General features: G+C 47.0%; 1 protein-coding gene across 1 annotated transcript in view; it reads right to left on the bottom strand.

Annotated features, from left to right (window-relative positions):
* Positions 1 to 807: 807 nt before the first annotated feature.
* LOC144146744 (uncharacterized) overlaps positions 808 to 27800 on the bottom strand; it is a 43034-nt gene continuing 16041 nt past the window's right edge. The window contains exons 3-7 of the mRNA XM_077678668.1: positions 27118 to 27298; positions 19316 to 19453; positions 13996 to 14105; positions 2038 to 2190; positions 808 to 1130 (exon numbers count right to left, since the gene is read on the bottom strand). Of these exons, the coding sequence (XP_077534794.1) occupies positions 1047 to 1130; positions 2038 to 2190; positions 13996 to 14105; positions 19316 to 19453; positions 27118 to 27298 (666 nt within the window). The 3' untranslated portion in view covers positions 808 to 1046. The remainder of the gene's footprint in view (positions 1131 to 2037; positions 2191 to 13995; positions 14106 to 19315; positions 19454 to 27117; positions 27299 to 27800) is intronic.

Here is a 27800-nt window from a genome sequence, read left to right as displayed (position 1 = left end):
TAGCATATAATGTGTGAACTTTCATGCCCGTCGCATAAAAAATAGCAAAAACGCATTGGAGCGTTTTACAAAGTATCTAACGTAGTGTAGTATATTCTCTGTCATCAAGCACAGCCACCTCAGCTGTCTCTTGCGTATGTTATAAAACAACCCGGCGTGGTATTATCCTGCCTAAACACGAAAATTGTACAAATGAGTGCTATAAACAACAACAACAACAACAACAACAAGTATCATTCTTCCTGTGGCGAGCATCTACAGAAAACACGGCGAAAAGAGCATGGCAGAAGCGGCCGATCCGGCAGGAAGTCCAAGTATGACGTTTCCGGTTTTCGCCTGCGATCTTCGGTCTTCCGGCATCGCGCCCAGAGATGGGGGCGGGGCATCGGGCCACTTTTGTTTGCGTATTGCGCTGCTTCTGTTGTATGTATTACGAACATATCTCACACACGGGAACTATTCAATGTGTACTTGCTGCTAGTCAACTTTTAGTTTTATTCTAAAACCACTTCACCTTCCCTTTAAGGCACCGAAAAGTATCAAAAAGCAAGAACGATACTTAGTTACGTTTGTGAATGTGGGGGTCGTGTAATAGCAGCAGGCGCCAATCACGCAGTGTTTCAGTGTGAAGTATATCCTCTAACAAGGATGAGTTCAGCATCACTGATGTCTAGCATAATGGTTTCGCTTCTGCTTCATGCCCGTGAGCTTTAACTCGAAACATGCATTAACGAAATCCTGCATGTAAAGAAAAAAATGTCAATTTTTATCAACGTTGTTATATCCATATTTAACTGTACAAGGAAGGTTAATAAATACCGTAAGCACATGATGAGGTAAATGTTGAAAGTAGATGAGCAAGGTAAAAAGACCGCTGTTTGTAATAATGCGCATGATGTGAATGTTCATGATGATACCACATATTTAATTACAACCAGCGCTCCTTCTTAGCGGAATTCGACATCATTTAAAGCGCATGTTGGCGGTTCCTTCTGCTAAGCTAAAAACAGAAAACGATGAATGTGTGAGAAGCCGGGAGGCGAGCATCAGTTCCCGGTGACGCTGTCGTCGTTGGTGCCTGCATCTCCCGCCTCCGTAGCGCCGCCTGGGTTGTATGGACGAACCGCCTCCTGAAAGTACAAAATAGTGTCAATCAAGCGTAGCAGTAACACCTCTTGTATAAGTGTTTGCTTGCGATATGTAGCTTCTACGAGTGCAGAACATCCTATTTGGTGTCACAAGTACAGTCGCGTGCGATTTGAAGGTAATCGCGCGAGCGTCGACCGACCACGACGATAACGCCCCCGCGCGGCTTGTTTTACGGCGCCTGGTTCCTTGTTTAAGCATTCTTCTCTCCCTCGGTCGCTGTTTATTCAAGCGGCCATCACTCCCGCGGCAAAACCAGTACCCCCTTCCGCTTTTGTTATCGCGCACGCAGCGACGAGATCCCACTTGTCGTATCTTACAGTAGTTCCCGGAAAGGTGCGCACAAACACATTGTCGGCAAATACCCGACATTTATAACAATGGGTGCTATCGCTGCTCACGATAACCAAGAAGAAAGCCCACACGTGATTACCACCGCACAAAATCACCACAAAGCTAAAAGGGTGGTTTACTACCCGTGGGAGTGATGACTGCTTGAAGGAACAGCGACCGAGGGAGAGGAGAATGCATAAACTAGGTCCCAGGCGCACCAAAAAATGCCGCTCGGGGGCGTTATCGTCTTTATCGGTCGAAGCTCGCTCGATTACCTTCAAATTGCGCTTGACTGTACTGCGCTAACCACCTTTTTAGCCTTTCCTGGAATTCGCACTGAACTTGATGAGACGGAGTGCTAGCGCATTGGTCATGCTTTTGTCTTCTGCGAACCTTTCAGTACCTCACTCAGTTGCTGCTACCGTGCACCGTTTTTACGAATTCATTGTTCACGTTAAGTAAGGCACCCAGAACGACTCGCAATATTGCCTTCAGAGTCGACAATGTTAGTAAAACCGCATAGAATGAGGAAGAGAAGGGGGGCTGTTGGAGCCTCACCTTGACGCCTTCGGACTGCAGAGGTCCCAGGGTGTCCCCGTCCTCGGGCGACCCGTTGCCGAAGATGGTGACGTCCGGCGGGCTGTTTCCGTCGCCAGTCGTGCCGCTCATCATCGGCGGGGTGGCCATGCCCCAGCGGTCCTCGCGCATTGCCTGGGAAACGTTCGAAAAGAGGAAGAAGAAAGGTGTGGTGTAGCCGCTTCTGCAAGGACTCTTCCCCGAGAGCATGCAGTTAACATGGCAACACTCACACCCTGCGCGCACTGTCACCTTAGAGACCTTGCAGTTAACATGGCAACACTCACACCTGCGCACGCTTTCACCCGAGAGATCTTATACCAAACTGCCACCTACAATGAACACATTTACGCGTACAACCGCACCGCACCTCGAGTCCTGCGCCCCACGTTTGTGACCATAGATCGTTGCACTTGAATGCAAGAAGACCACATTTGGGGATTATTGGCGAAGGAATCCTAACAACTTGAACAAGTCGCACTGCTGTCAACATCGTGTTTCGTGTGTGTGCGCTTCAGCATGGACAGCGCTACGTCAGTGCGGTGGCTAAGAAACACCATAATACCACTGAAAGGCTTTCAAAGTGGTTGTCTTCTTCAGGCTACAGCTATTGAAGGGACGCCAGGGAGAGGCCCGTGGCAAAAATACATGCTATGTGCTAGTTAAGTCAAACAAGGGGCCGCCACAAGCGCCGCTAGATGGTTGGATACCTGCGCGATATGCTACGGGGCACGAGCGTACAGCGTTGTGCGAAGCTTGCACGGTGTCTGTCGGAATGTGGGCTCTCGGTTTAACTGCGAAAAGGCATTCTTCACTCAACGAGCCATTGGTCTAGGCGAGGAAGCCTTTACAAGGCAATTTAATGTGGTAAAATTTGTTTTAACTGAAACAAAAGCGGCAGATGACGACAAAAAAAACAAGACCGAACTGCCTAAGTGTGTGCTTGCGTGCTTCCGCGCGTGCCATTCCGCGCCCTATTTTGTCTGGAGCAGGTCAATTATATGTATTCACACGTGATTGCAGCTAATAACAAGCAATCAATCATGCATAAGTAATTGATGCATTATGAATCAGTGATTTCGTTAGTGCATTGGTGATGCATTAGTGATTAGTAACTGAATAATGATGCATTAGTTATTAGTGCATTAGTTCAATCAATTTTCATCATTTTTTTTTAATTGTACTGTACATAAATACATCTGCATGGAACTATACAGGTGGGACCCCAGAACCCAAGAATGGGTTGTAAAAGGGGTCCCTAAAGTAATTAGATGCATTAGTTATTAGTTATTATTCCAGTAATAAGCTCTTCGATGAAGTCGAAAAAGAAACGGAAAGTGAACGGGCAGCTTGTGTGTGTGATTACTAAAACATTCATACTTTGATTTCGTTCCACATTCGGACACAACGATATTTAAGCGTCCCCCTCTCCGCCCCATGTACTGCAAACTAGCAGAGCATATAGCGTCTCTACTTGGGTCTGGTCCGTCCTGTTTGGCTGAAGTTTAGACGAATCTCTTTGGCATTTCCGAAGCTGCACTGGGTTTTATTCCCGTACGAGCTATTCAGTTTCTTTCCGACTGGCAGTCCATTTATTTTTTTCATTGTTTCATTAACTTTCCTTGTCTCTTGCTATAAGGTATGAGTGGGAAGATATTTCTCGACGCCCAGCCTTGACTGCGCATAAAATTTTCGCCTAGAAAAGGCCCAAGTGGTTGTCAGGTACTGGCATGGTCACATAACCGAGGCGTATATATTCGAAACAAACCGCACTCGTGCGCGCTGCCAGACGAAACCAATCCTCACTGTGCCATTTTCACGTCTATAAACGAGGCGACAGTAGAATTAACTGGTGCCTGACATGTTCGGACGCGACAATGGTGACAGGCATACAATACGGCACACTCCAAAAACAAGAACGAGCTATGGTGAGCAATCTTTCCTGTACTAGTCAACTCAAATATTGAAGAAGTTGGGACAAAAATAGAACTTCTACGCCAGTAAATTTACGTTTAAAAAAACAGCTCAAAGAAGTGTTTCTTAAGCAAAACGCTTGCAATACTGATATATAATTAAGAGTTTGAAGTATATGTCTACATGTTCCCCTAAAGTTAGAAATTAAAAACAATTACAAACAAAATACATTAACACGTAATTGTGGCATAGTAGTGTAACTGGTGAAAGTTGATGCGTACGAATTAACTGCGTTTATGTGTACACTGCGATTCTTTTTTGAATTTTAGACCTATGCTTTGTATAATACATAGGAAATGTAGTAATCACTTTGCTTTGTGCTATTTCTCTGTTACGATTGTGCTATTATGCTTAAATTTGTGATCAGACGTGTTATTATGTACGCTGTAATTCGGGTGGCTGAGGCCTCTGTCAGGCCACGTTCGCCTTTAGTCTCAGCCTTCCCTTGGTTTTTGCCAAGAAATAAAAATCAAATACTCAAATACTGAAATATGCTGATGCCGTCGATAAAGCCCGCAAGAGCTGTCGGGCAGCCCGCAGAACACGCTCCGGATAGCTTTTGTTGGCGTTTCGAACACTCTACCAAGCCGCTGTATTTAAGTGTCCTAAACGTACTACAGTCCGAGTCCGATCTAACGAAGTCACCGGGAACCGCGAATTATTTAGCTAAATCGAGAACTTTGTAAAATCGCGATTGTCATATTACAAGCAGCCAATTCCGTACATTTCATGTCTAAAGGGAGGGGTGTCCCAGCAGCTACCATGGCGTTGTAATTTCGGCGGCCGCGGCACTCATCTGCCGATAATTTAGCAAGGCGCTAAAATTCCCCTGTGAAATTAATAACCCAGCCGGGGTTTGCCCTGAAGTCGTCGCAACCTAGCAGACGCGCGAAACACAGCGCTTTAGTAGTTCCACTTCACTGATTAGCGGACGTTCGTGACTCTTATATGAGCCACGAAAACAGGGCCTTCTCCAACTGCTCGAGTGGGGTCGTCTTTGAGGTTATTCCTCGACGCAATTGCTGACAAAGTGGCAGGGATGATAGCGTTTTTTTTTCCATTTCAATAGAGAGTTTTAGCAGTCCGTCCGTTCCGTTCGTTACGTTGTTACCGGGTTCACCGGGACCCGTCTGCGCCTGCACGCGCGGAAGGGCGAGGAGTAAGGGCCAGGAGGCACGAACATGCCGAAGGCAGACCAGCCGAACTAATCGCCCTACCGTGAAGTATGCCCAAGTGCCCAGACGGGTCCCGGTCAACACGCTAGCTACGTACGCGACGGAACGGACGGACTGCTAAACTCTCTAATATTGTGCAAAGCGTGGTGGCTTGGATGCCGTATTCTGCGGCATCCAAGCATCCGCTAGCTACGGGACTGATGAGTATCTCGTAGAGATCCGTAAAAACGATACAAGATGCATCGTTTTTCTTTTCTGACGTGGCACAATAAACTTCGTGACATTCACTCGACACACAGATGAAATTGCTCTTTTTTATTTTATCGCTCTGAAAATACTTTGTTAAATCGCGAATGGCGCTGCATCTATTTCGTTAGTTCGAGTTTACAAAAGCATTCACCGTACAGGGACATGGGGAGGGGGTACCCGAATTCGTTCGTTAGATCAGGAAATTGAAAATATATGGTTTCGTTAGATCAAGTTTTGACTGCATGTGCTTACAGGCATTACCATAACCAGAAAAACCCGCGGCAGGAGGCGCCGCCATGGACATATAGCCCATTTCAAGAGAGGGGGAAGGGGCTAAACAATCGTAACGACGAACGAAGTTCCTACAAGCATGTCAAGGCGGAAGATGGCGCTTCCTCACTTACCTGTTCAAATTTATGAGCGGGTTGCCCTTTTTGCTTTGGGCAAATGGGCATGAACCATTGTTTAACTTCTTGTGGATGCACGTACATTGAAAACAAAATAACGTCCCCCTCACATATCTAGACGATGGTCTTTCAAAGGAGCTCGGGATGCCCTGATACCGTTTTTTCTTTTTCTTCTGACTAAACCTAGGAACCCGTGTATTTGCACGAAATTGCAGTACTGCCTAATTGACCTCTTTAATTATTAGAGTGTAAATGGATATTATTTAAACCAAATTATAAAAAGCCGTGCTAAGGTAATTTAAAAATGAAAATGAATTCACGAAACTATAAAATACCCATCCTGCATACCAGCCTTACGAGGAAACAAGAAAAACAAGAACTTCAAAAACAGACACAACCCCGTAATATTTGTTAAAAAGTTCGAACAAATAACACCCTGTATTTGCACAGAAACGAATAATTTCCCAACACTATTTATCGTTTAAGTGGTGTCAAAATAGTCTGTTAGTCGTCAAATTTTCAAAGAGCAAAAATACCGAGGAACGTAAATACTAAAGAATACAGAAATAAAATTACAAAATAAAAATACCTGTCTTTTCCGTCGCCCACATGGGACGAAAAGAGATAAATTTAATGCGCAAAAAATCACTAAAACGCACCAATCGTGTAACAACTAGTATGTGCACAAAATGCGTAATTAGCGAGATGAGATATTTAATGTTCATTATATTGCAGATGGACTTCATAGCTATAAAGGGAATGAATAGCCAAAATGCATATAACCAAACGAAATGTAGACTTAATTTCCCATAATACGGTATAGCCCAATGCGAACTTGAAATAACGAAGAAACGGCCTTTTGGGCTACTGATATGCCCATTCGCCTGTAGAAATTTTCCAACAAAGAAAATCGGTGCAAGAATATCTACGCAATAGGAAATAATTCTCGGAATTTAAGCGCACATTTAGTTCTCTATACACGTCATGTAAAGCTTTTGATAGGCAGCTTTCATCATTGCATCGTGTGCAGGCGGGGCCTTAATATTCCGTACCACGCGATCGCGCGGCAAAAGCCACCGATGCGCACTCTGGCGGCCTGGCGCCTGTTGTCGAGACCTGTGGGGAGCGCATGCGCGTCCTGCTAGTAGCGTGAGCTACACTGGCCGAGGTTGAGCACTTTCGCGTGGCTCCTGGAGAGCCGTGCTGCGCATGTGCGAGGACCAGTGAGGTCACACGGCGCACAGTACGTTTCTCGCAGCCCGGCGTCTCTCACACACCCCACGCGCCCAGCGTCTTCGCCGACTTCCATTCCGCACGTGGCTGCCCGGTCCACTTGATGATCATGCGAGGGGTCGCCGGGTGTGGAGCCGATGGGTCGTGCGTCGCAGCAACACCGGCGTGCACATGTGAAACCAGCTTAGCTCTGGGGCGATTGGTGACCACGACCAAGTATAGTTGGTCGCGTTGGTGACGCTGCGCCGGATCCGCTTGATAAATATACATGTGTCACATTATGCGCATACCGTGTGCGTGTCATTGAAGCAGCAGTAAGCATGATAATCTAGTTAATCCTAGACAACCAGGAAAGCTAAGAATAACCAGCTGAACCTTAGCTCACGCTACGATATATCCTGGCATAGCCGAGCTAAGTCACTGCTAATTTTTTGTTACTCGCAGACACGCAGAATTTCTCGCCTTCTGCAGCTGTGGTCACTGAAACACCGTATAGCCACGCCTTTGTAGCATTCCATTATTCTGGATAGCACATTTGCGGCCTAGTGTGACGATTGCGGCGGATTTGGCAAAAGTGCTCTGCGCGTCCTGATAAGTGTCTTACGTGGAATGTTTTGTTTACTATTTTTATGCTTTGTGCTTTATCGTTTATACACGATGAGACTAGCGGCTTGCGAACGGCGTCGCCCAATTAGGCGTGTATTAAGGACAGTCACAGGGTGCTGCGCTATCGACAACGAAATGCCGGCGAGATGAATCGAAAACCTTTATTTATCTTGTCTATTTCGTATACGACTTGGCCACTGAACGTATCTTTCAGCTCGCTTTCCGCTGCCGATAAAGTAGGCGACTTGCAAGGTGCGTACAAGAAATTGAACGTATCTTTCAGCTCGATTTCCGCTGCCGATAAAATAGGCGATTTGGAAGGTACGTGCAAGAAATTATTTCAAACCACCTGCCGCAACTTCCTGCTAGGTCGCATAACACCCGCGGATCTCAAAATTCTGCAAAGTGTACGCCAGCTCCCTGTAATGCACATAATCTGGACCCCCTGGCCCGAGTCCTTCAAAAAAAAGCAGGCGGCACAAGACGCTGCTCGCTTTCGTATACCCTCCGGAACGTTTCTGAAGAAGGCGGAGACACGCAGCCATTTCGCTCTCTCAAGCCAGCTACTTTTGCTTCATATACAGACATCTTCGCCCATTACCGCTACGAACGACGACAGTTCCCGCCACCACATCCCCATTTGCCCAGAACCGAGGCGACTGCGTTTCGCCGACTTCAAAGAAATTCCTATCCTCACGCCCCTCTCCTTCATGCCATGTACCCCGCCCTCTACTACGCTACCGGTAATTTCGGTCCCCAACCTCTCACACTGTACCACATGGTATGGGAGTGTCAGAAAACTCCGTCCCTTGCCCCTAATCCTCACTCAAGTGAGTGAACAACTTTAACGGAGCTTCAAATAAAGAATGGTGCGCGCAGGCACCAGATGGGGTGGTTCCCTATTCGCGGGACCCATATGTGTCCAGTAATTCTTCTCCTCGAGCCACCAGCTGTTGCTGAATGGTGAGGTCAGAGCTGGACAGTAAGGTCTCCCATCGCTCGAGCGGGTTGGAATTGGGGGAGGGAGGAAGGGTGTAGGGGGGTGTCTTGAGTTTTTTGCACTCCACAATAATGTGCGCGAGAGTGCCGTCTCCCCGGCAGAATGGACATGTGTTGTCGTGTTCTGCAGGGTACATTTTGTGCAGAAGCGCCGGGTGTGCGAGCGACCCTGCCTGTAAGCGGCGCAATATCGTCTGCTGCCGTCTGCTCAGTTGCTTGTGTGGCTTTGGAAGCCTCGTTCTACTTTCTTTGTATAGGCGGACGATCTCCTTATAACTCGTGACGGGGTGTGGTTGCTCTTCCTCGGCCCGGATGGCTAGTTCTCGGGCATGGTGGTCGGCGGTGACGTTGCCTTCCACGAGCGAGTGGGCCGGGACCCACACGAGCTCGATGACTCGTCCCGGTGTTGTGGGATGTCTCTCGAGTATAGTTGCTGCCGCAGAGGAGACGATCCCCTTCCGATAGCTTGCGTACGCTTTCTTGGAGTCGGTAACCACCGTGCTGACCTCCGGCATGGCTAGGGCCAGCGCTATGGCTACCTCTTCTGCCACGGTGGGGTCCGTAGTCTTCACCGACGCGCAGGTCTTCAGCTCGTCGATGTCCGTTACGGCCACCACGGCCTTTGTTCCGTGTTTTGGGAGTGAGGCGTCCACGTACCGGACCTGGGGGTCCTCCTCCAGCTTCCGGGCCAGGGCTTTGGCCCCCGCCGTCCGCCTGCCTTCGTGCCGTTCCACTGTCATGTTGCGCGGTAACGGTTTTGTTGTGATGGAGTCACGCCATCTCTGAGGGAGTGGTGCCTCTTCCGTCTGTGGTTCAACCTGCCATCCTATATTGTGTAGGACGGCTCTTCCGTGTTCTGTCCTGCTCAGACGAACTCTCTGGTTGGACAATTGTGCTTCGATGAGTTCGTCCGTGGTGTTGAGGGTGCCCATTTCCATCAATCTTTTCGTTGACGAGTACATTGGCAGACCCGTGGCTATCTTGGTGGCTTTACGCATCGCCGTGTCCAGCGCTTCCTTGTCCGCCTTCGATAGCCGGAGGTACGGGGCGGAGTAGGTTACGCGGGACACGACGAACGCCTGCACTAGCCGCAGTGCGTCTTCTTCTTTCAGACCGCGGTTGCGGTTCGCAACTCTACGTATCATACTTGCGATCTGTTCAGTCGAGTGCTTAATCTTGGTGACGGCGGCCGAGGCTTTTCCGTCTCCCCTGAGTAACAGGCCCAGGATCCGAATCTGTTCAGTCGGTGTGATTTGCGTGCCGTCGATGGTTACGGTTACGTTCGGGGGTGCTTGCGTCTTTGGCCTGCCTGGTTGGACGATAAGCAGTTCTGACTTCTGCGGGGCGCACCTCACTCAAGGTACGAGCAGTGCGCGGGCGAGCTGGCTAGCACCGACCTCTCAACCGAGCCAACCCTGGAGGAGAAGGTCATGGCAGCTGGCGCGGACCAGGGCTTCTCGTACTAGAGGAGGTCGCCACCGGCTCGGCGCCCAACTACCAGCGCCTGAAGCTTGTCTAAATTAATTTTACTCACTCACTCACTCACTCACTCCCTCACTCCCTCACTCACTCACTCACTCACTCCCTCCCTCACTCTCTCACTCACTCACTCACTCACTCACTCACTCACTCACTCACTCACTCACTCACTCACTCACTCACTCACTCACTCACTCACTCACTCACTCACTCACTCACTCACTCCCTCCCTCCCTCCCTCCCTCCCTCACTCACTCACTCACTCACTCACTCACTCACTCACTCACTCACTCACTCACTCACTCACTCACTCACTCACTCACTCACTCGATATTTTTGCTGTCTACGTCCGTAATTAAAAAATGATCCATAGACATAGTCATATAAACTTTCTGTTCGATATGCACATCGGCATTCGTCAAAATTGCACCTCGGGTTCCCATCGAACAATGCCGAAAGATTATCTACTGCTTTTTAGAAGGTATTCCTCAAAGAAGAATTTGCCGGCTTACTATAGGGTCGAGGGATGCTGTTAGCCGAGCAATTCAAGCCTATATCGATGAAGGAAGCCGGCTTGCAGATGCCCAGCCGAGCGGAAGGACAAGGTCGACAAAAGAAGAGGAGACAAGCTGATTGTTGCTGAAGTGGTTTTAAGACCTGCTCCTTGGTGCCAAAAAATTCGGGAGGCCCTGTGTAGCGAATAATCTTACGGCGAAAAGTTGCAATAATCTTCGATGGGAACCCGAGGCGCAATTTTGACGAATGCCGGTGTGCATATCGAACAGGCAGTTTATATGAGTATGTCTGTGGATCATTTTAATTAAGGACGTAGAGAGCAAAAAAAAAAGAAATAATTTCTTTATGAGCCTCGTAAACCGCCTACTTTATCGGCAGCGGAGACTTGGCTGAAAGATAAATTGAGTGGTCAAGCCGCATACAAAATAAACAAGATAAATAAAGGTTCTCGATTCGTCTCGCCGGCATTTCGTTGTCGATAGCGCGGCACCCCGTGATTGTGCTTCATACACGATTAATTGGGCGATGCCGTTCGCAAGCACCTAGTCTCATCGTGTATAAACGATAAAGCACAAAACAGAAAAATAGCGAACAAAACATTCCGCATAAGATAATAATCAGGACGCAATGAGCACTTTCGCCAAACCCGGCGCAATAGTCACATTAGGCCGCAAAAGTGCCATCCTGAATACAATTAAACCTGGATATAACGAAGTTGACACAAGTTCCCAATTTTTCGTTACATTCAGGTTTTCGTTAAATGCAGGTTTCGAGTTAAGCCTCGCGTCAGTGAAGCAGAAAAGAAATCAAAATGCTAGACACTACTGACGGTTAGCGCACTTGTCAAGAATTTATTTCACTGTGAAACCGGCGTGAGTTGCGCCACCTGCTTTCCCACGAGCTTAGTCCCTAAAGGGCACTCAAAACACCGCAAAGTCACTTACCCTCGTGTGCACAGACGTAATTTAAGTATCACTTCTGCCTTTTGATACTTTTCTGTGCCTCAAGGCATTTAAAGGACAAAAATTATGCTAAAAGGGCGCCTTTTCGTGAATTCGTTGAGACTGATGCTCTTTTCCGCTCTTCAAATTGGTGAAACGGTGCTAACTGAGTACTGTACCGGGAGGAGACGTTCCCCTTTCTCGCCGGTGGAGACGGCATTTAAAATTGCGACCTTGTCTTTGAAAGACATTTTTCTTTTCTAGCAGCAGAACTCATCAGCGAGGAACCGGCACTGCAGATGGCAGTGGAGACGCCAGACTACACGCCGACAGGCAAGCCGTGCACCGCCGACCCAGCGCTCACACGTGGAAAGGCACGGTAGCTTGCCGCGCGGACGAAGTGAGCTAAATTAGTGCATTTCTGCAGCCCGTGTTTCATAAAAAGTTCACAAAATACTGACTAATCAGCGTAGCGAATTCGTTACGTCAAGGCTAACCGTCACAACGCCTTAGCTACATCGAGGAAGAAAACACACGGGTTTCAATGGGACTGGCAATGGGGAATTGAAAAACGTCGTTAAATACAGGAATTCGTTACACATAGGTTGGTTACATCCAGGGGCGGTATTCTCGAGTTTTGTCCCTTTTGCGTCCCTTTCAAAAGTGTCCCTTTTGGCGAGCCCTGATTGTCTAAAAGCCAACAACCGGAAGTGACGTAACGCAAACGCGGCAAACCTACTGCCAACCTTCCTCCATGCTGCCGACGTCCACCTCTTAACCTTAAGTTACGTCACGATGAAAGGGACGCAAAAGGGACGTTTTCAAAAGGGACAGACAGTTACGAGAATACCGCCCCAGGTTTAACTGAAATTGAACGCTACAAAGGCGTCGCTATGCGGTGCTTCACTGACCACCGCAGCACCGCTGCAGGAAGCGAGAAAATCGGCGTGCCTGACAGAAGGACACGCAGGCACACCCCACCGGGCACTACAACTGGCGCCAGGCCTACACAGTGCGCATCGTTGGTTTTTCGGCGCGATCGCGTGGCCCAGAGATTCAGTACTCGCCTGTACATACGGCACTTTTTTGTTAATTGCGGAGTACCCTGTCGAAAATGTCGAGGAGGAGGAAGAGGTAAACTTTATTCAGCCAAACTCTGTTACGGGGACGTGGTGGCCGCTGGCTTTAGCCTGGCGGCGACAATGGCAGCCCGATTAGGCAGGGAGGCTTGAACCTCCGGATCAGAGCTGCCGACTGTTCTTTCACGTGTAGCCCTAGGGCATCTTTTGTGTCTCCGACTAACTTCAGTATACAACATGCACTCAACAGAGAGTAGGCTGACGGGTCATCACCGTTCTTGGGAGTGCGGATAAGGTTTCAATAAATTAAACAAATTGAGAATACATATGTTCTGAATTAGTCGCGTTTATTCCGCGCTGCCGAATTTGCTAATGGAATATTTTGGCATTTTTTCAGACGTTCTGAAACTAATGTTTCAAGTCTTTCTGGTATCGTGGTTGTTCTATCTTTTGATTCATGGTTCTTACATCACCTCGAGCAGCCTTTTTTTAGATGCGACGCATCTCTTGCTCAGAGACATGTCCCTCCGGCGTCGGCGTCGGCGGCGTCAGCACACCACCTGAGCATGCGCGACTCTCCTCCGCTCTTTTGTCCGACAGCTGTGCGCAACACTCTCACTCCGTCTCACTATCATAAACAACAGCTGCGTGCGCGCGCTTCGCTCGCTTTGCTCGGCTCCCGTCGCGCAAGTGCGCGCATGCGTGACTCTCCTCCGCTGTCTCCTCTCCTTCAGGCGCCGTGAATATAAAGCGGGTAACGCGCTGCGGCGGTTCAGTCAGCGCTCGCTCTCGTTCGACTTCGCGCCACAACACGTTTAACCCGATTTAGAGAATCAACCCAACGGAAATACAAATTGAACCCCCCGATGCGTCGCATCACACCAGGGTTCCCTCGCGGGAAGATGGGCGTAATTTTTTTTTATCTTCATCCCGTTAAGGGTATTTCTCTACGTCGTCTTTGGGAAACCGCGAGCAAGATACTATCTATTTAGTACTATCCCCAGACGTAACCATTGTAGTACAGAACTTAGCTTACCACCCCTCTGTTCCGTTTACCATTACATCAATTTTGTGCGCATTAGTATCGAATTCGTCACTGGGTGCTGACATTCTTTGTCAACACGGAGCTCTTTTATGATAAATAAAATGCTCTCCTGTGGGCCGACATATAAAAATTAAAGCATTCATCTAGAACTATAGTATACTGTTTGTCTAGACGGTTTCGAACTCTGGGCTCGTGACACGTGTGACGCCCAAATGAACAGATACCTAAGTCCCTTACCTTCTTCTTTGAGATGGCGCTCTTGACGCAGCAGTAGATCACCGACAGCCACGTGACAATGAAGTTGATGATGCCGAACGAAATCAGAAGCAAGGAAATTTTCGGCATAACTGCAGTAGAAAAATCAGTGCCGAGCGTCATTTCAAATAAAAAAATCTCCATCAGTGCTTTTTTTTTATTGACTGCGCTGTCCATTCGCTCCCTGAGCAAGAGATCCGAAAGTGTAAAATGCAAGAGCTTTCTTCTTCATAGCTGGAAGCAGCCCTAAACTGCTTATTAGTGAACGTTTACATGGCTAGGCGAAAGTGGTCCTGGGTGCACAGAAAACTATTCATGGGCGACTCCATAAAGTCTAGTGAAAAAAACACGTTTGGAATAAAGCTAGACGTAAGGGGAGATAAAGCGGCTGGTTTATCTCACTCGTAGAAGAGCGGGCGCCCAGCGAGCTGGCTTGGTGAAACTCAAATTAGGCTATAACTGCGGGCAGGTGTAAAGGGCCCTTCTGTAAAACTCGGAGATGGTCGCAATGAGAACTAAGAGTGATGATCTTCTCTCGTAATTGACGCTACTCCTTACTGAACCAATATCAGCTTTCACCCACAAGTACGGCATTCCTTCCACGACAAAACTCGGTGCAGGCCTTCCGCCATTATGAGGTAACAGGTAGAAAGCAAGCCGAAAGCCATTTTTAGTGGTGCGTAAAAAACATTTATAAGAAAGAAGGAGCAGCAGTTACGCCCGTTCCGTGACCCCTTACTAAGTACATCTTCTAGCCGACGACTTAAAGGTCACCGGAAACATCCTAAAAGGGCCTTGCAGTGTCCCTTCAGAACCAATGTTTTCTCGGAAGTGAGCTCACAAAGCATTATATGCCTTCTGCGCTTTAAAGGGGCCGTGAAGACGAAATACAAGTTTGTTTTATTCGAAAGATTTTAAGTTCTATAGTGCCCCCAGCGCTTTTCAGGGAGAAAACGATGCGTTATTCACTGCGAAATTAATCAATTAAAGCTAAAATTTTCATTCTCGCACCAAAACGTGTGTTTGAACGAAGTTTGCAATGACATCACAAGAACAAGTGTTTCAGCTGGAGCGGAGACTTAGTCAACCTAGATGGCGCCACCAAACCACGACAATCCGTTTCCTGCCTTTCGTCTGTTTGTGACCGTATTTAAACCTCGCTTGTTTTTGTTCATGAAGAAAATACTCGTACGTTATACTCCCTCGACAACTATGGTCACGTAAGATACCGTTGCTTGCGTCAATCGGCAAGTGTCATCTGAGAAAACCCCAAAGCCTTGCAGGGCTGTGCATCTAAAACGAGCATAGTGCGCGCAGTACCAACAGCAGTAGGCCTCTGTACTATGTTTACGAGTGCTTTCGTAACTTACAAGGTTTATCCCGCCATTCTTACTGATATAGAAAGAATGTGTCCTAAATTTAAGCGCAAATAGCTCATTCGGCAAGTTTATAAGCTCTGCCTAATTTGCGTTTTCTTTTTTCGCCCTCCGCCAATCGCAGAGCTGGCTGGTATGACATCATAAGTTCTGTTGCGGGAAATGAGCAAGTGAGTCACATGGCCATTCCCTTTTTTTCTCATTATACAGCTTATTTGACCAATGCTTACGTTAAAGTGGTGTTTGCATGATTCCCACGAGGCAATCTTTAGAATGAACCAAACTTGCATTTTTTCTTCATGGCCCCTCTAACGATTTAAAGGTGAGAAATAGGTGGATACATTCAGTGCGGAAAGATGCCAGGCCGGCGCGTCTGGCAATTGACGTTTACCCGTAGAGTGCTTTTTACCGTAGAGAACGTTTACCCGCTGGTGAGGTTCCCACACGTTACCAGCGGGGATGTACGGTCGCAGACAGCGGCAGAGGATAAGTGTGAGACACGGTCTTACTTGCTACCGACGCCAAGATGCTAAGTACGCGTACGTATCTATTAAATACTTATTTTCTGTACTTCTAAACAAGTAACGCTCTTGCAAACAAACATAAAATCATAAAATCCCTGATACATAAAATCATTCTTCCACTCTAGAATACAGAGGTGGCTGCTAAAATATTTTCATTTTCGTTAACTTTTCCACTTGTGTCAACCAGTCTGGAACACATTGGCGGGCCTTTTCCGTCTCAAGAAAGAAGAATATGGCCTCACGGAAGTACTAATTCATAGGGCGCGCATCAATGTCCGAACGGCGGACTGCCATTCGGTATCTGCATATACTGTCCAACATTCAGTGAAAACATGTTTAATGATTTCCGTTGTCGGCTACTTGAACGCAGAAAATTTGGTCTGTCTGTCTGTCTGTCTGTCTGTCTGTCTGTCTGTCTGTCTGTCTGTCTGTCTGTCTGTCTGTCTGTCTGTCTGTCTGTCTGTCTCTGTCTGTCTGTCTGTCTCTGTCTGTCTGTCTGTCTGTCTGTCTGTCTGTCTGTCTGTCTGTCTGTCTGTCTGTCTGTCTGTCTGTCTGTCTGTCTGTCCCTTGATTCAGCCACCCGGCCAAGGTGAAACAGAAGCTGCACAATAGGTATATATAACCACAGCCAAATCTAATCGTCTAAGTCCTGTGGCAATGTTCATACTTGTCAACATTGTACATGGAACCGGAACACGACATTACGAAAATATCACGAAGAAAATCAATAGACAAGTAATATTTGAAGTGTTCCTTTATTAAAAAATCATGGATGCTTGATTTTTGAGATAGAAAATGAAATACTACATCAACTACAGAAAGAAAAATTCACTACGTGGCCTGCTGTCGACCGCGCCACTAAAGCTCCTGGCAGCATTTTGAGAAATCAAACCGCAGCAGTAACCGAAGTTTGCGCTAGATAGGTTCCACGTTCCCCTTTGAGCGCACGTGGAGTAGGGTGCCTCGATTCACGCGCGTCTCCGCCGCACAGCAGTGATGGCTTCAGGGCACCCGGCCTGAGGTACGCGGTAAATTTAAATTGGCTTCAGCAAACCTCTAGCGTGTTTATCTTTGGAAAAGCAAGACGGGAGAGGAATAGCATAAAAGGTGAGCGAAAAGAGAAGGGAGGCATTTACTTGGCATGGGCGCCAGACGACTATCGTCTTTCGTCGACATTTGCATAAATGTCGATGAAAGACAATGGAGCGGATACGCGGCCAATTTTTTCGCGGGGTAACGCCGAAGTGAGGAATTTTAGGGATGTCTATCAAACATTGGAGCAATCGCAGAAGCACCCCCACTACAAGCATCCGATAGGCAAGTTCCAACACTAGATACAACCACTTTGGTTACGCAAAGAAGGCAGATTTCTGCTGTTCCCAAGTTCTGGCGTTTACTGTCCACCCAAGTCGAAGACTAATCAACTTGAACTCACAAACACGGACGGTCAACTTATAGACAGTGATAAATGTGCTACATTTCTCAACGACTACTTTACATTAACAACGTTAACAACGTTAACAACGCATCCATCACAGCTCAACCCAACACACCATCCAGTGCACAGCTCGACATTCAATTTAGTCCGAAAGGTATAGCCGAATTAGTACACTGAAGCTAACATCATCTGCCGGTTGAGACGAGATCATAAGTAAGTTACTAAAAATACCATCCTCGTCTAAAGTGAAATTCTATGTCTAATATTTGATCAATCCGTACGGAAAGACCAGGTTCCAGACGTCTTTCCAGTCGTCTGGAAAGCAAAAATAACCCCCGTCTTTAAATCAGGCAATCGCTCTTCAACCGCTAATTACCCCACTATTTCTCTTACGAGCATATCGTCCAAGCTTCTCGAACACATAATAGCATCTCATGTCATGAATCATCTGGAAAGCATAAATTTCTTTTTCCCATACGAACATCGATTTCGGAAATTTTACTCGTGCAAAACACAGCTCGCTGACTTTGCGCACGGTATTCTAATTAACATGGATAACAACCTTCAAACGGACGCCATTTACTTAGACTTTGCAAAGGCCTTTGATCGCGTCCCACATAACCAACTACTCTCAAAATTAACTTGCCTCGGTGTACCTACAAACATAATAAAGTGGATTTAGGACTTCCTTACAGGTCGCATGCAATTCACGTTCGCCAATAACAACCAATCACCGCTTACAGCTGTTACATCGGGGGTACCACAGGGCGCCAGTCTGTCTCCACTTTTATTTCTAATTTATATAAATGATCTGCCAACTAACATAAAATGTAAACTAAGACTTTTTGCCGACGATTGTGTCCTCTACTCTGCAATTAAAAGCCCCGACGATAACAGCACCATACAAGATGACCTTAACACTATCGCATTATGGTGCAATAATTGGCTCATGCCCCTTAACTTATCGAAATGCAAACTAATCTCATTCTCTCGTAAACGCTCCATCACCCACCACACTTACAATATTAATGCTGTTCCCATATGCTCTGCAACATAGTATATATAATTAGGCCTTCACATGACACCATCATTATCATGGAAATTACACATCGACACAATCTGTTCCGAAGCATCAAGGACACTTGGTTACCTCCGACGAAATCTGAAATCCGCGGCCAAAGAAATAAAAAAACTTGCTTATCTAACATTCGTGAGACCAAAACGAATACGCGTCATCAATTTGGCATCCATCCCAAGCATATTTGACCACTAACCTAGAATCCATACAACATCGTGCTGCTCGCTTTATCACCTCACCTCCGGTACCAGCGTCACATCTTTAAAACAGTCCATTTCCCTTCCGTCACTTGTATCGCGCCGTCATACCGCACGTTTATGGCTCCTTCATGGGGCCTACTATCATCCAAAATCCAGGAATGAATTATTAAAACCATCCCACCTAATTACACCCAGCCACTTACGCGGTCGAGCATCGGCATTCACAAGTTCATTCTTTCCCAATGCAATAACCCTTTGGAATTCGCTACCCGACAATATAGTATCATGCACTGACCGCGCATCTTTTCGAAAAAAATTGGACGACCATTATCACCACTCCCAACATCAATGCTGATTCATTATATATATCCTTACTAGTTAGAACCTGCACAATTGCTCTTGCTTGTCTATTCTTTTTCTGTGCTTTTTTCCTTATAACTGAACATTTGTATTTGGTAATTTGGTATTAGTTTTCTCTGATCTGCTTTTTTTGCTTTGTTGCTGTTGTTAGTTGTGCTGACTGAAGCATGTCAGTCACTATTTTTCTTTTTTTCTTTCTTCTTTGTTTGTTGTCATCCCAATATGTATTTTCCCCCCTTTTGTAATGCCTTCGTGCCCTTAAGGAACTAATAAATGAAATGAAATGAAATGAAACACAATCCGCACGAACGAGGCCAGCAACTCACAGCACGTGGATGCCCCCAGCTTCTCTTCGTCGCCTTCGTCGCCACAGTTGTTTATGTTGTCGCACCGGTAGCCCTCGTAGATGCACCTGCTCGATTTCGCGCACAGAAACTGGTTGGCGCCGCACGCTCCGTCCACGGCTGCAATATCCGGAGAATGTTCCAAGCAATGTTTTTATTTTTTATTTTTATTTATTTATTTCAGGGGTACTGTCAGCCTTTTACAAAGGCCTTAGGCAGGAGTGGGCAGAACAAAGAAAAGAATGCTGAAAATGCACATCGTACATGCACAGACAGGATCAACATCCGCAAAGCAATCACACCAGTGGGCGAAAAAAAAAATAAATGGCGCAAACCAGAAACTGAAGGGCAGGTACTATCAGTATCTCAAAACAAAACAATCGGCAGTTCTAACAAAAAATAAAGCAAACCATGTGGTGCAGAGCCGGACCTATACTGATAGCATAATTAATAAAATACCAGACGTGAATGGAAAGAGTACGAACTGGCCACCTTGTACAATGAGGACATTGTAAATAGTGACAGAACCGACATATACCGGAAAAAAAAAAACGCAGAGCTAGAGTGTAAGACGTATAAAATCCATAGCAGATCTCATTATTGTTTCACATTCACGTGTCAGGTGCTGCTTTCACAATACTAGGAACGGGGATCAACGAAGAAGATACAAAAAGAAACTACAGATAATCTCAGGATGCTTGGACGAAAGAAAAGAATCCAGTGTGCCGCAATCAATAACATTGGGTGGAAGCCGATTCCATTCTCGAGTTGTTCTAGGGAGAGAGAGGGAGAGCGATGACTTTATTTGATGCCCGAGATGGGTTCTGAAGGGTAGACGACTTTGACGGTCTCCCTTCTTCAGCCGTAAGCCAGGATCCCTTAGATCATCGCGGCGGCTTCGGCCACCCGGACAGCTGTGAGTTGTACCTCCGGTGTGGAGCTGAGCAGAACAGTATCCCATTGTTCTGCAGCCTTAAGTTTGTACAGCTAAAATCCCATACCTTGACAGCTTACAGCTGAAATCCTTCACCTTTTTGCAGTGGTGTATTTGCGTCGAGCGCTTACTAACGAGGTCGATAACATTACTCTTGTCTATTGTCAGTTTATCGTGGCAAAGTGAGTACAAAAACTTGAGCCTTTCACGTTGAAATCTCTTATGCAATGTATCCAGCTCTGATTTAGTCAAGAGCGAAGTTACAGTTACTCGCCAGCGATAGCAATTAAGAACAAATCTGATGACTTTCCTTTGAACTAGTTAAATTTGATGAATATTTTTTTCTGTACGGATCCCAGAAAACGGAGGCATATTTGAGGGAGGGCCTAATTAAAGTTTTGTAAGCTATTAACTTCATTTCATTGGTTTATTTTTGTAACAACCTTGGAAAAGATCCAAGTTTATGCATAGATTTATTTTGAATGTACGAAATGTATTCATTCTATCTGAGGTATGAAGTACTAGTTATGCCTAAATATTTGTACCTTTCTACAACGGAAAGAGTATGATCATGTATGGAATCTGGAAAGCTTAGTGGAGGGCTTTGACGCATAATTGATATGGCTACCGTTTTCTTCTTGTTGACTCTGATTTTTTAAGTTGTGGACCAAGCTTGCATTTTTGCTGAAGGAGAATTCAAAAGAACTTGGTCGCAGGGGCTTTGAACTTCATGAAATAGAATGCAATCATCTGCGAATATTCTTTTTTTAACTGGTATACCCTGTACTACGTAATTAACAACCGAGAAAAGAAAGTGGCCCCTATTACTCGTAAGGTTGATTGCTTTTATGGCGCGAGGCCGACTGCGGGCAAAGACCGCCAGAAAATGCACCAAGGCTTGAAAGATCACGGACCGTATACGAAGGCAACAATATTCCGGCAGTCTTTGCTCATCGTTTCTTTTTGTTTTGTATATACGTTTACTTGGCGTTGTGTAATATTTAATAAATGTAGTGGTACTTGTTTCTTTGGGGATTACATATGTTGTGCAGGGTTTTCCCGCATTTTATGCGATTACACCAAATCTCAAATTCACGCACGCAAAGCTTTTTCTTAATGCTTTGGTTGCTTGATTTCGCACTTCATGCTATGAGCCGTCGCTTATATCGTAAGGCTGGCAGTAACAGCGTCATACATTTACAGGGTTTACGTCTACATTCTACTTGAGGAAACGCTTGTAATCGGCATCGCACGAAATAAAATTCACACCACCCATCCAGTTGTACAGTGAATGTTCTATTTTCACAACAAATTTATTTAAGTTTACTTGGGAAAATTTTTCCACAAATTTTTAAATGAGATGTAGACTTTGGCCATCTCAACGTAACACCACGTCGGCTGCCAATAACATGCAACACATGTTTTTCAAGGCATGTTAAGAAAAAATGCTCGCCCTCCCGCACGGGTGATTCAACTAGCTCTACCAAACTCTTCCCAATCTATCCCGAGGTGTATCGATATTCCTGAACCAGGTATTGTCGGTTGCGCTTAGGATGATAATGACGCTCACGGCGGCGCCGCAACCACCCAGTGACAGCACAAGATTCCAGACCAGCCAGAGTGAGCTGTGCGCATCCACCGCCTGGACCGCTTACACGCCTCTCATCCAGTGGTGAAGAAGAACCGACAACCCGCTGAGTTGGTATTGCAATTGACTAGAACGACCTCGATATAACGCCGTTCAGAGCTCGAGTCTCCGCTTTGCAGACTAGATTAGGCTACGTGGTCGACACACACGGTAATCGCACTGCAACGCTCGAAGTGCGAGGCGACCTAGCGGTAAGTTACTGTCCCCACCATTGCACTTCGGCAGAGAACCATTGAAATTTACTCTGTGATAGATAAGAGAAGCCGCGTATATAGGGCGTAGGGATCCTGGTGGGACGGCTGATGATCGGATGAGATGGGAAGATATGGAACCGGCAAAAGGGAGAGGAAGAACAGAGGGCAGGGAGAAAATGCACCTGTGCAACGACGGCCAGAGCGGACCCGCAGTCACGTACCCCCACTGCAGCCGAATAAATAGGTGGGGGGGGAAGCGGAGGAGGGGGGAGTGGCCGGTGTTCATGACCGAACCAAATGGAAATTTGAGGTCGCGTTCATGTTGAGATTAGACGGGTTATTAGCTGGCGTCGCTACTGGTACAAGCACGTCAGGGAGCAAGTGCTATTGGTTGACACCGCAAGTGCCTTACAGCATTTTGTTTACGTGGTCTTTGCGACTTAAGAGGTCGTCAGTTTTCCTCTATTTTTTCCCTTAAAGCTCTCCCCAGTGATGCCCCCAAGCAGTACAAAGCGGCTCAGAGTCTTACAAGCTTGCTAGGTGCCTTGCATTTGCTACGTAAGTACATGCTGGTTTTCGAAACAGCAGGGGACGGAGATTTACGGGCACTTGTGTGGCGAAGCATCTATTCCCTAAGCCTACACACAAAACACAAGTTAGCCTGAATGGGAGTTTCTTGGCTGGGATACGTCTTTTAAACTCCTCACGACAGACGGCCTGCTCCCACGTTTGGTAGTATGATGGTGGAAAAACTGCCAGTTTACACCGGGGGCCACAAGCCGTCGTAAATAAGCGCATTTACCACGGTTGTACCTCTTCACAAAACGCAGTATCTGGCTGTGAGTACCAACGTACTTGGTTCTATAAACGTTGGTGAGTACTGCGTTTGTCCTAATGGGAGTATTAAAAACTCCCACGCCACCTCCATTTCCTTCTCCTCCTCCTTCACCCCTTCCTCCTCTACGCGTCCTTACAAAATGGCTGCCAGTTGGTGTCGTGTGTCGTGTGAGCTCCAGCGTCCCTGAAAATTTATTGCCAGTGTGAACTTGCGGCCGGACGAACGGATGTGAAGTGCTTCCCAACAACCGAAGCTCGTTGCGAACATTGTGGAACCAGCCTGGACTGACGTGCGACGGACTGCAACGTCGCCTCCGAGTCACAGACCTTCGAGCCGACGGAATACGCCAGCGCGCCGACGCGAGGCCTAAATTCAGTGATCGCTGAGAGTGGCTCGTTAAAAACAACGCGGTTGTGCCTCTGCGAGGTGGTTGAAGGTAAGATTTTCACGTTTTTTATTGTACGCAACATTTTGGGAGACTTGTGCCCCTTTTAGCGTCAAATAAACTCAACGTGTTTCCCGCGCCACTGCACGGGCGATTCTCCGCCACTCGAGGTGAGCGTTGTGCTTGAAAGACGGCACCATGCCCGGAACGTCATTGGGGAGGCCGAACGGTGTGAACGCAATGCGTATTTGCGCGGGTCTCGAGCAGAACACTCACTCATTCACACTTGCAAGCAGAATGAAAACTGTCCGAACTCTGGACGGCTGTTAGGTGTTTTTGTTAGGCTGTGTCTGTGGCTTACTGGCAAGCGAGGGTGAAGTTGGCCGGTCAAACGTCGCAGGACGGCCGCTTTTCCTGAGAAGTAGGTGTGGTGCCAGCCGCGCCTGCTACGAGGAGGGTGACTGCCGCGTGCTGCCGGCGATTAATTGCATTCACTGGAAAGGGAGAAGGTCGGGGCCCCGTGGGAGCTCTCCGTACGCTAGGCGCGTGTAACTATAACCAGCAAACGCCATTCGAGGGAGCATTCTGTAGAGTCGACAGACGACTGCTTATTTTATTTATTTATTTTTTTGAAGGGGGGCACGCGCAGGTGTCACACCGACCGAAATTTTTCCTTAACTTTCGGTGAGGGGAGAGAGGGGCAGTGCGGGGGGTAAAACCTGAAGCTCGTTCCCAGAACACTACACGCAAGGAAAAGAGGGAAAGGAAGCATTTTGAGAAGTTGGTCGCCACAAGGGTCGCGCACCTTTTTGAACAGCAGAACACTTCGTTTTGACGAACTAGTGAGCGCGCAGGTGTCTCGGACAGAAGTGCAATTTTGCGTAGCTTTAAACAAACATTCAGACATTCGGAAAGTTGGACACACGAGTGACAAGTGCAGCGTCTTTACAGTGCCGTTTCTTTTTTTCTTTTTTTTCAGGTCAGATGCCCAATATGCCTCTGTATTTGTTACCGCAGATTTAAAGCGTTTTGCTATCCCTCTAATGAATGTGCTGCTGTGGCTTCCAGGGGAATTCGCGAGGGGGTGCGGCAACGTCAGCGTTTGGGAGGCTGGTGCAAGCAAACAGCGCATCGACGATATGCTGACCTCATTGTTTGCAAATGGCTTAAATTTGTTTCGTTGAGGAGTGTTGTAGTAGATAAAGTTCTTACCAAGGTACCTTGTGTTCTCGATGTAGGTGTTTTGTTGATTCAGTGTTTTTATTGTCTTATTAACGTGTTCACACGTATATCGTATTCATGTAATTTTTATGCAATAAATTGACTGTGCAGAAAACAAACTTTTCACGTTTCGCCATTCAACGTTTGAAGCGGAAAAAGACTAGAAATTACGTGATCCCCAACGAAAAATAAAAATGCGGCCTGTGCCCTTATTAAGAACTCCCAAATGCAGTAATAAATTCCACTGCAGCGCATATATATGAAGCGCACAAAAACACACATAAAAAAAAACCTCGAATGCAGGTCAACACTGCTCCCAATGCGCCCCCTGAAAACTCCCAGTTGGAGGAAACAATACACTCCCAATGGTACCCCTGGAAACTCCCATTGTAGTGGCAGTAAAATGAAACTCCCATATGCTACTGAAAAAACTGCCGAAATATTGGGAGTAATGCGAAACTCCCATTGGAAGGAGTTTTGAAAACTCCGAATTGGTACTGAGTTATGACACAAGCCATTTACTCCCATTCCGGCTTATTTGTGTTCTGTGTGTAAGATTTCCTAATACACATGCTAATTGCTTCGATCACGGACACCGACATAGTCTTGGGGGCGGGCGACCAATCCCTGCGAACAACCAGTATCACTTCACTCCCTTCCTAAATAGCACAAACTTATCAAGGCAAGACTGCCCAGCCTGAGAAATGTGGAAATTTTTTCGACATATCAACGACACTAACAAAAAACGAGTGGCACAAATGGCGTGATGGTAGTGTTGCGGTTATCAGTAAGCCTGTGCGTAGGGCTGACAAAACATAGCTGCGTATTCGCTTGGTTTCTGTCACATACCTCCCCGTCTCCCGGGTTCCCATTTCCCTTCCCCGTATTCCCCGTAACAATTATCGCTCCCCCCTTTCTACTCCAGCCCTCTCACCTGCACTTCACGCTACACTCCTCATCTCCAGCTCTCTGCGGTTGGGAATTGCAATCCCATGTGGATACATGTCCGACACTTCCTGTTACACCAATTATGTCATTTAATGGTTCACTTTGAACAATCGCGCTATTATTGCAGCTACTCTTCAAGCTTAGCTAGTTAGGCCTCGCGGCACAGGGGTTGAGCCGCGGGATCATGAGCTAGCAACCCGGGTCTCAGCCTCTGTTGGTGAAACGACTTTTTTGGAAACGTATTCAATATTTTTTATGTGGTAGCTTTTCGCAACATCACTTCAGGGATGGGTCAGCTTTTTACAGGTTGTTTGGTACCTGTTTGGATGGTTTAGATGCGAGATGCAGCCAGTCAAAACGTTTAAATAACTTCAGGCGTCGCCCATGAAGCCCCGCGTTTCGGCCTGCATGGGGAAAGTAAGTCCGTTATACGGCCCGACTCCCTCTATTTCTATACCACCCTTAAACCCCGTTTCCTTACATTCGCTAGTTGTAATCCCTATCCTTTCTCTGCTCCCTTCTGAAATTCTCACGCTCTCGGCATGCCCCCTCTTCATCACCCTCGCACTAGCCTCCCCAATGCACCTCCTCCCCTTTATCGCCTCCCCACACTTCAGTAACCCTCCCTACCGCTCTCATCCTATACTCCTTCTCTCCCATGATCTGCTGCTTTCCCACCTCCCTTATGTCATCTCCTATGTCACCCACAACACGTCTTCCTTTGTTTATGCTCCTCATCGTTTCCTTTGGCCTTTCTTATTTTATTCTGTCCTGATCTCCTCCACTCCTCCTCCGCACGCACCCTTATCTCTCCCGATTTCCCTACCCTCATCTACTACTGCTCTTACCAATCCCCGTGACATACACTCCCATTCAGTCTTCTGTTTCTCAACCGTCTCACCAAGTGTCTCATCTGCCGTTCCCCTAACCCCAACCCTTCGATTTCAGATATCTACGCGGGTCACACGATGCCCTCTTGGACGACGTGACTGCCATCTCCCCACAGGCGACTGATACGCATCCAGTCCATGGGTTACCAGTACGTCCCTAAAAATAAAGGTCAGCGTGTAATTGTCAAGGCCCCCCATATCGATCTTCGGTCAATCGCTCATCGGCTACTAATTGCAACCAGCGACCCGAATATTGCCAGCGAGTCAGTGATTGATTAGAGACCTGATCGGCCGACCGCATTTCTCATTGATTCAGCATCAATACCAACAGAGATAAGAAACAAACGGACAGGGAAGTCAAACGTTTAGGCGATTACCGGTCATCAGAACGACTGCCGTCCTTAAGAATCTGAAGTCTCCAGCGGGAGGGCCCACGCGATAACTCGTCGTGGCTCATGCATCCCGGGTGTAGGCGAAGAAACGGAACTCTCACATTCAACATTGTTTAAGGCGTTCGATATCCTTAGATGGTATAATCAACTACCTACTCCTCTAGCTGGTTTGATGCGTTAGACACCAAACTTCGAATCTTCGATACAAACTGAAGGTCAGTCTTTCATACGCGCAAAAGCAGACTCCCACGGGGGTTCGAAACCTCGAATACAATCTACCCACACAGGTTTCCCACATATTGGGAGCTTTGTAGTGCATCTGCGGCCTACTCACGATCAGTGGTGCCGGTGACGACGATGGCTAGGGTGCTGCCCTCGAAGAAGTGCGACAGCGGCGTCTTGGCGTAGAGGATGATGTCGAGTCGGTTCGAGGTGGCCTGGTGGTTCAGGTCAGCGGGGCGGAGGCGCTCGCACCGGGCACGCACCGACTGGTCGGCCTCGAAGCGTGTCACGATCTGCGCAAGCAAACGGAGGGTCCGTGTTGAATGGGCAACCGCCGCATGATATGTTCACTTTACGTTAGGTACTTTGGAGAGGTGCCTTCTGTTTACTACCGGGTGCGATGTCGCTCACCAAACTTCTCTCTCGGTCTACACTTGCACCGATGCATCACCTTGGGACAATATTATGCTGCAGCGCGATGACAGTAGTAACAGAAAAGGTACCAGACTACACGAGCGATAGGTAGCTCTGCTTAGAACACCTTGTTTCCTTTGTATTCTTTCTATCTTATATATATATATATATATATATATATATATATATATATATATTTACCTATCTGCATACATGTCCTACTTTCTATGTCTGTTTATTTATCTCTCTGCCTGTCTTCGTCTGCATCAGACAGCAAATAACTACATGATTTGGGTCCAAAGTGACTTCTCAAGTTATACCATTTTATAGCACCCCATACTTAATGCACTCCCTTCCATAAATACGTGACAAGCTGCGCAG

The sequence above is a fragment of the Haemaphysalis longicornis genome, unplaced genomic scaffold (assembly GCF_048455015.1).
Source record: "Haemaphysalis longicornis isolate Haplotype H1 unplaced genomic scaffold, Haemaphysalis longicornis Haplotype H1 scaffold_7, whole genome shotgun sequence".
Lineage (NCBI taxonomy): Eukaryota > Metazoa > Arthropoda > Arachnida > Ixodida > Ixodidae > Haemaphysalis > Haemaphysalis longicornis.
This window is presented reverse-complemented; position numbering and strand designations above follow the sequence as displayed.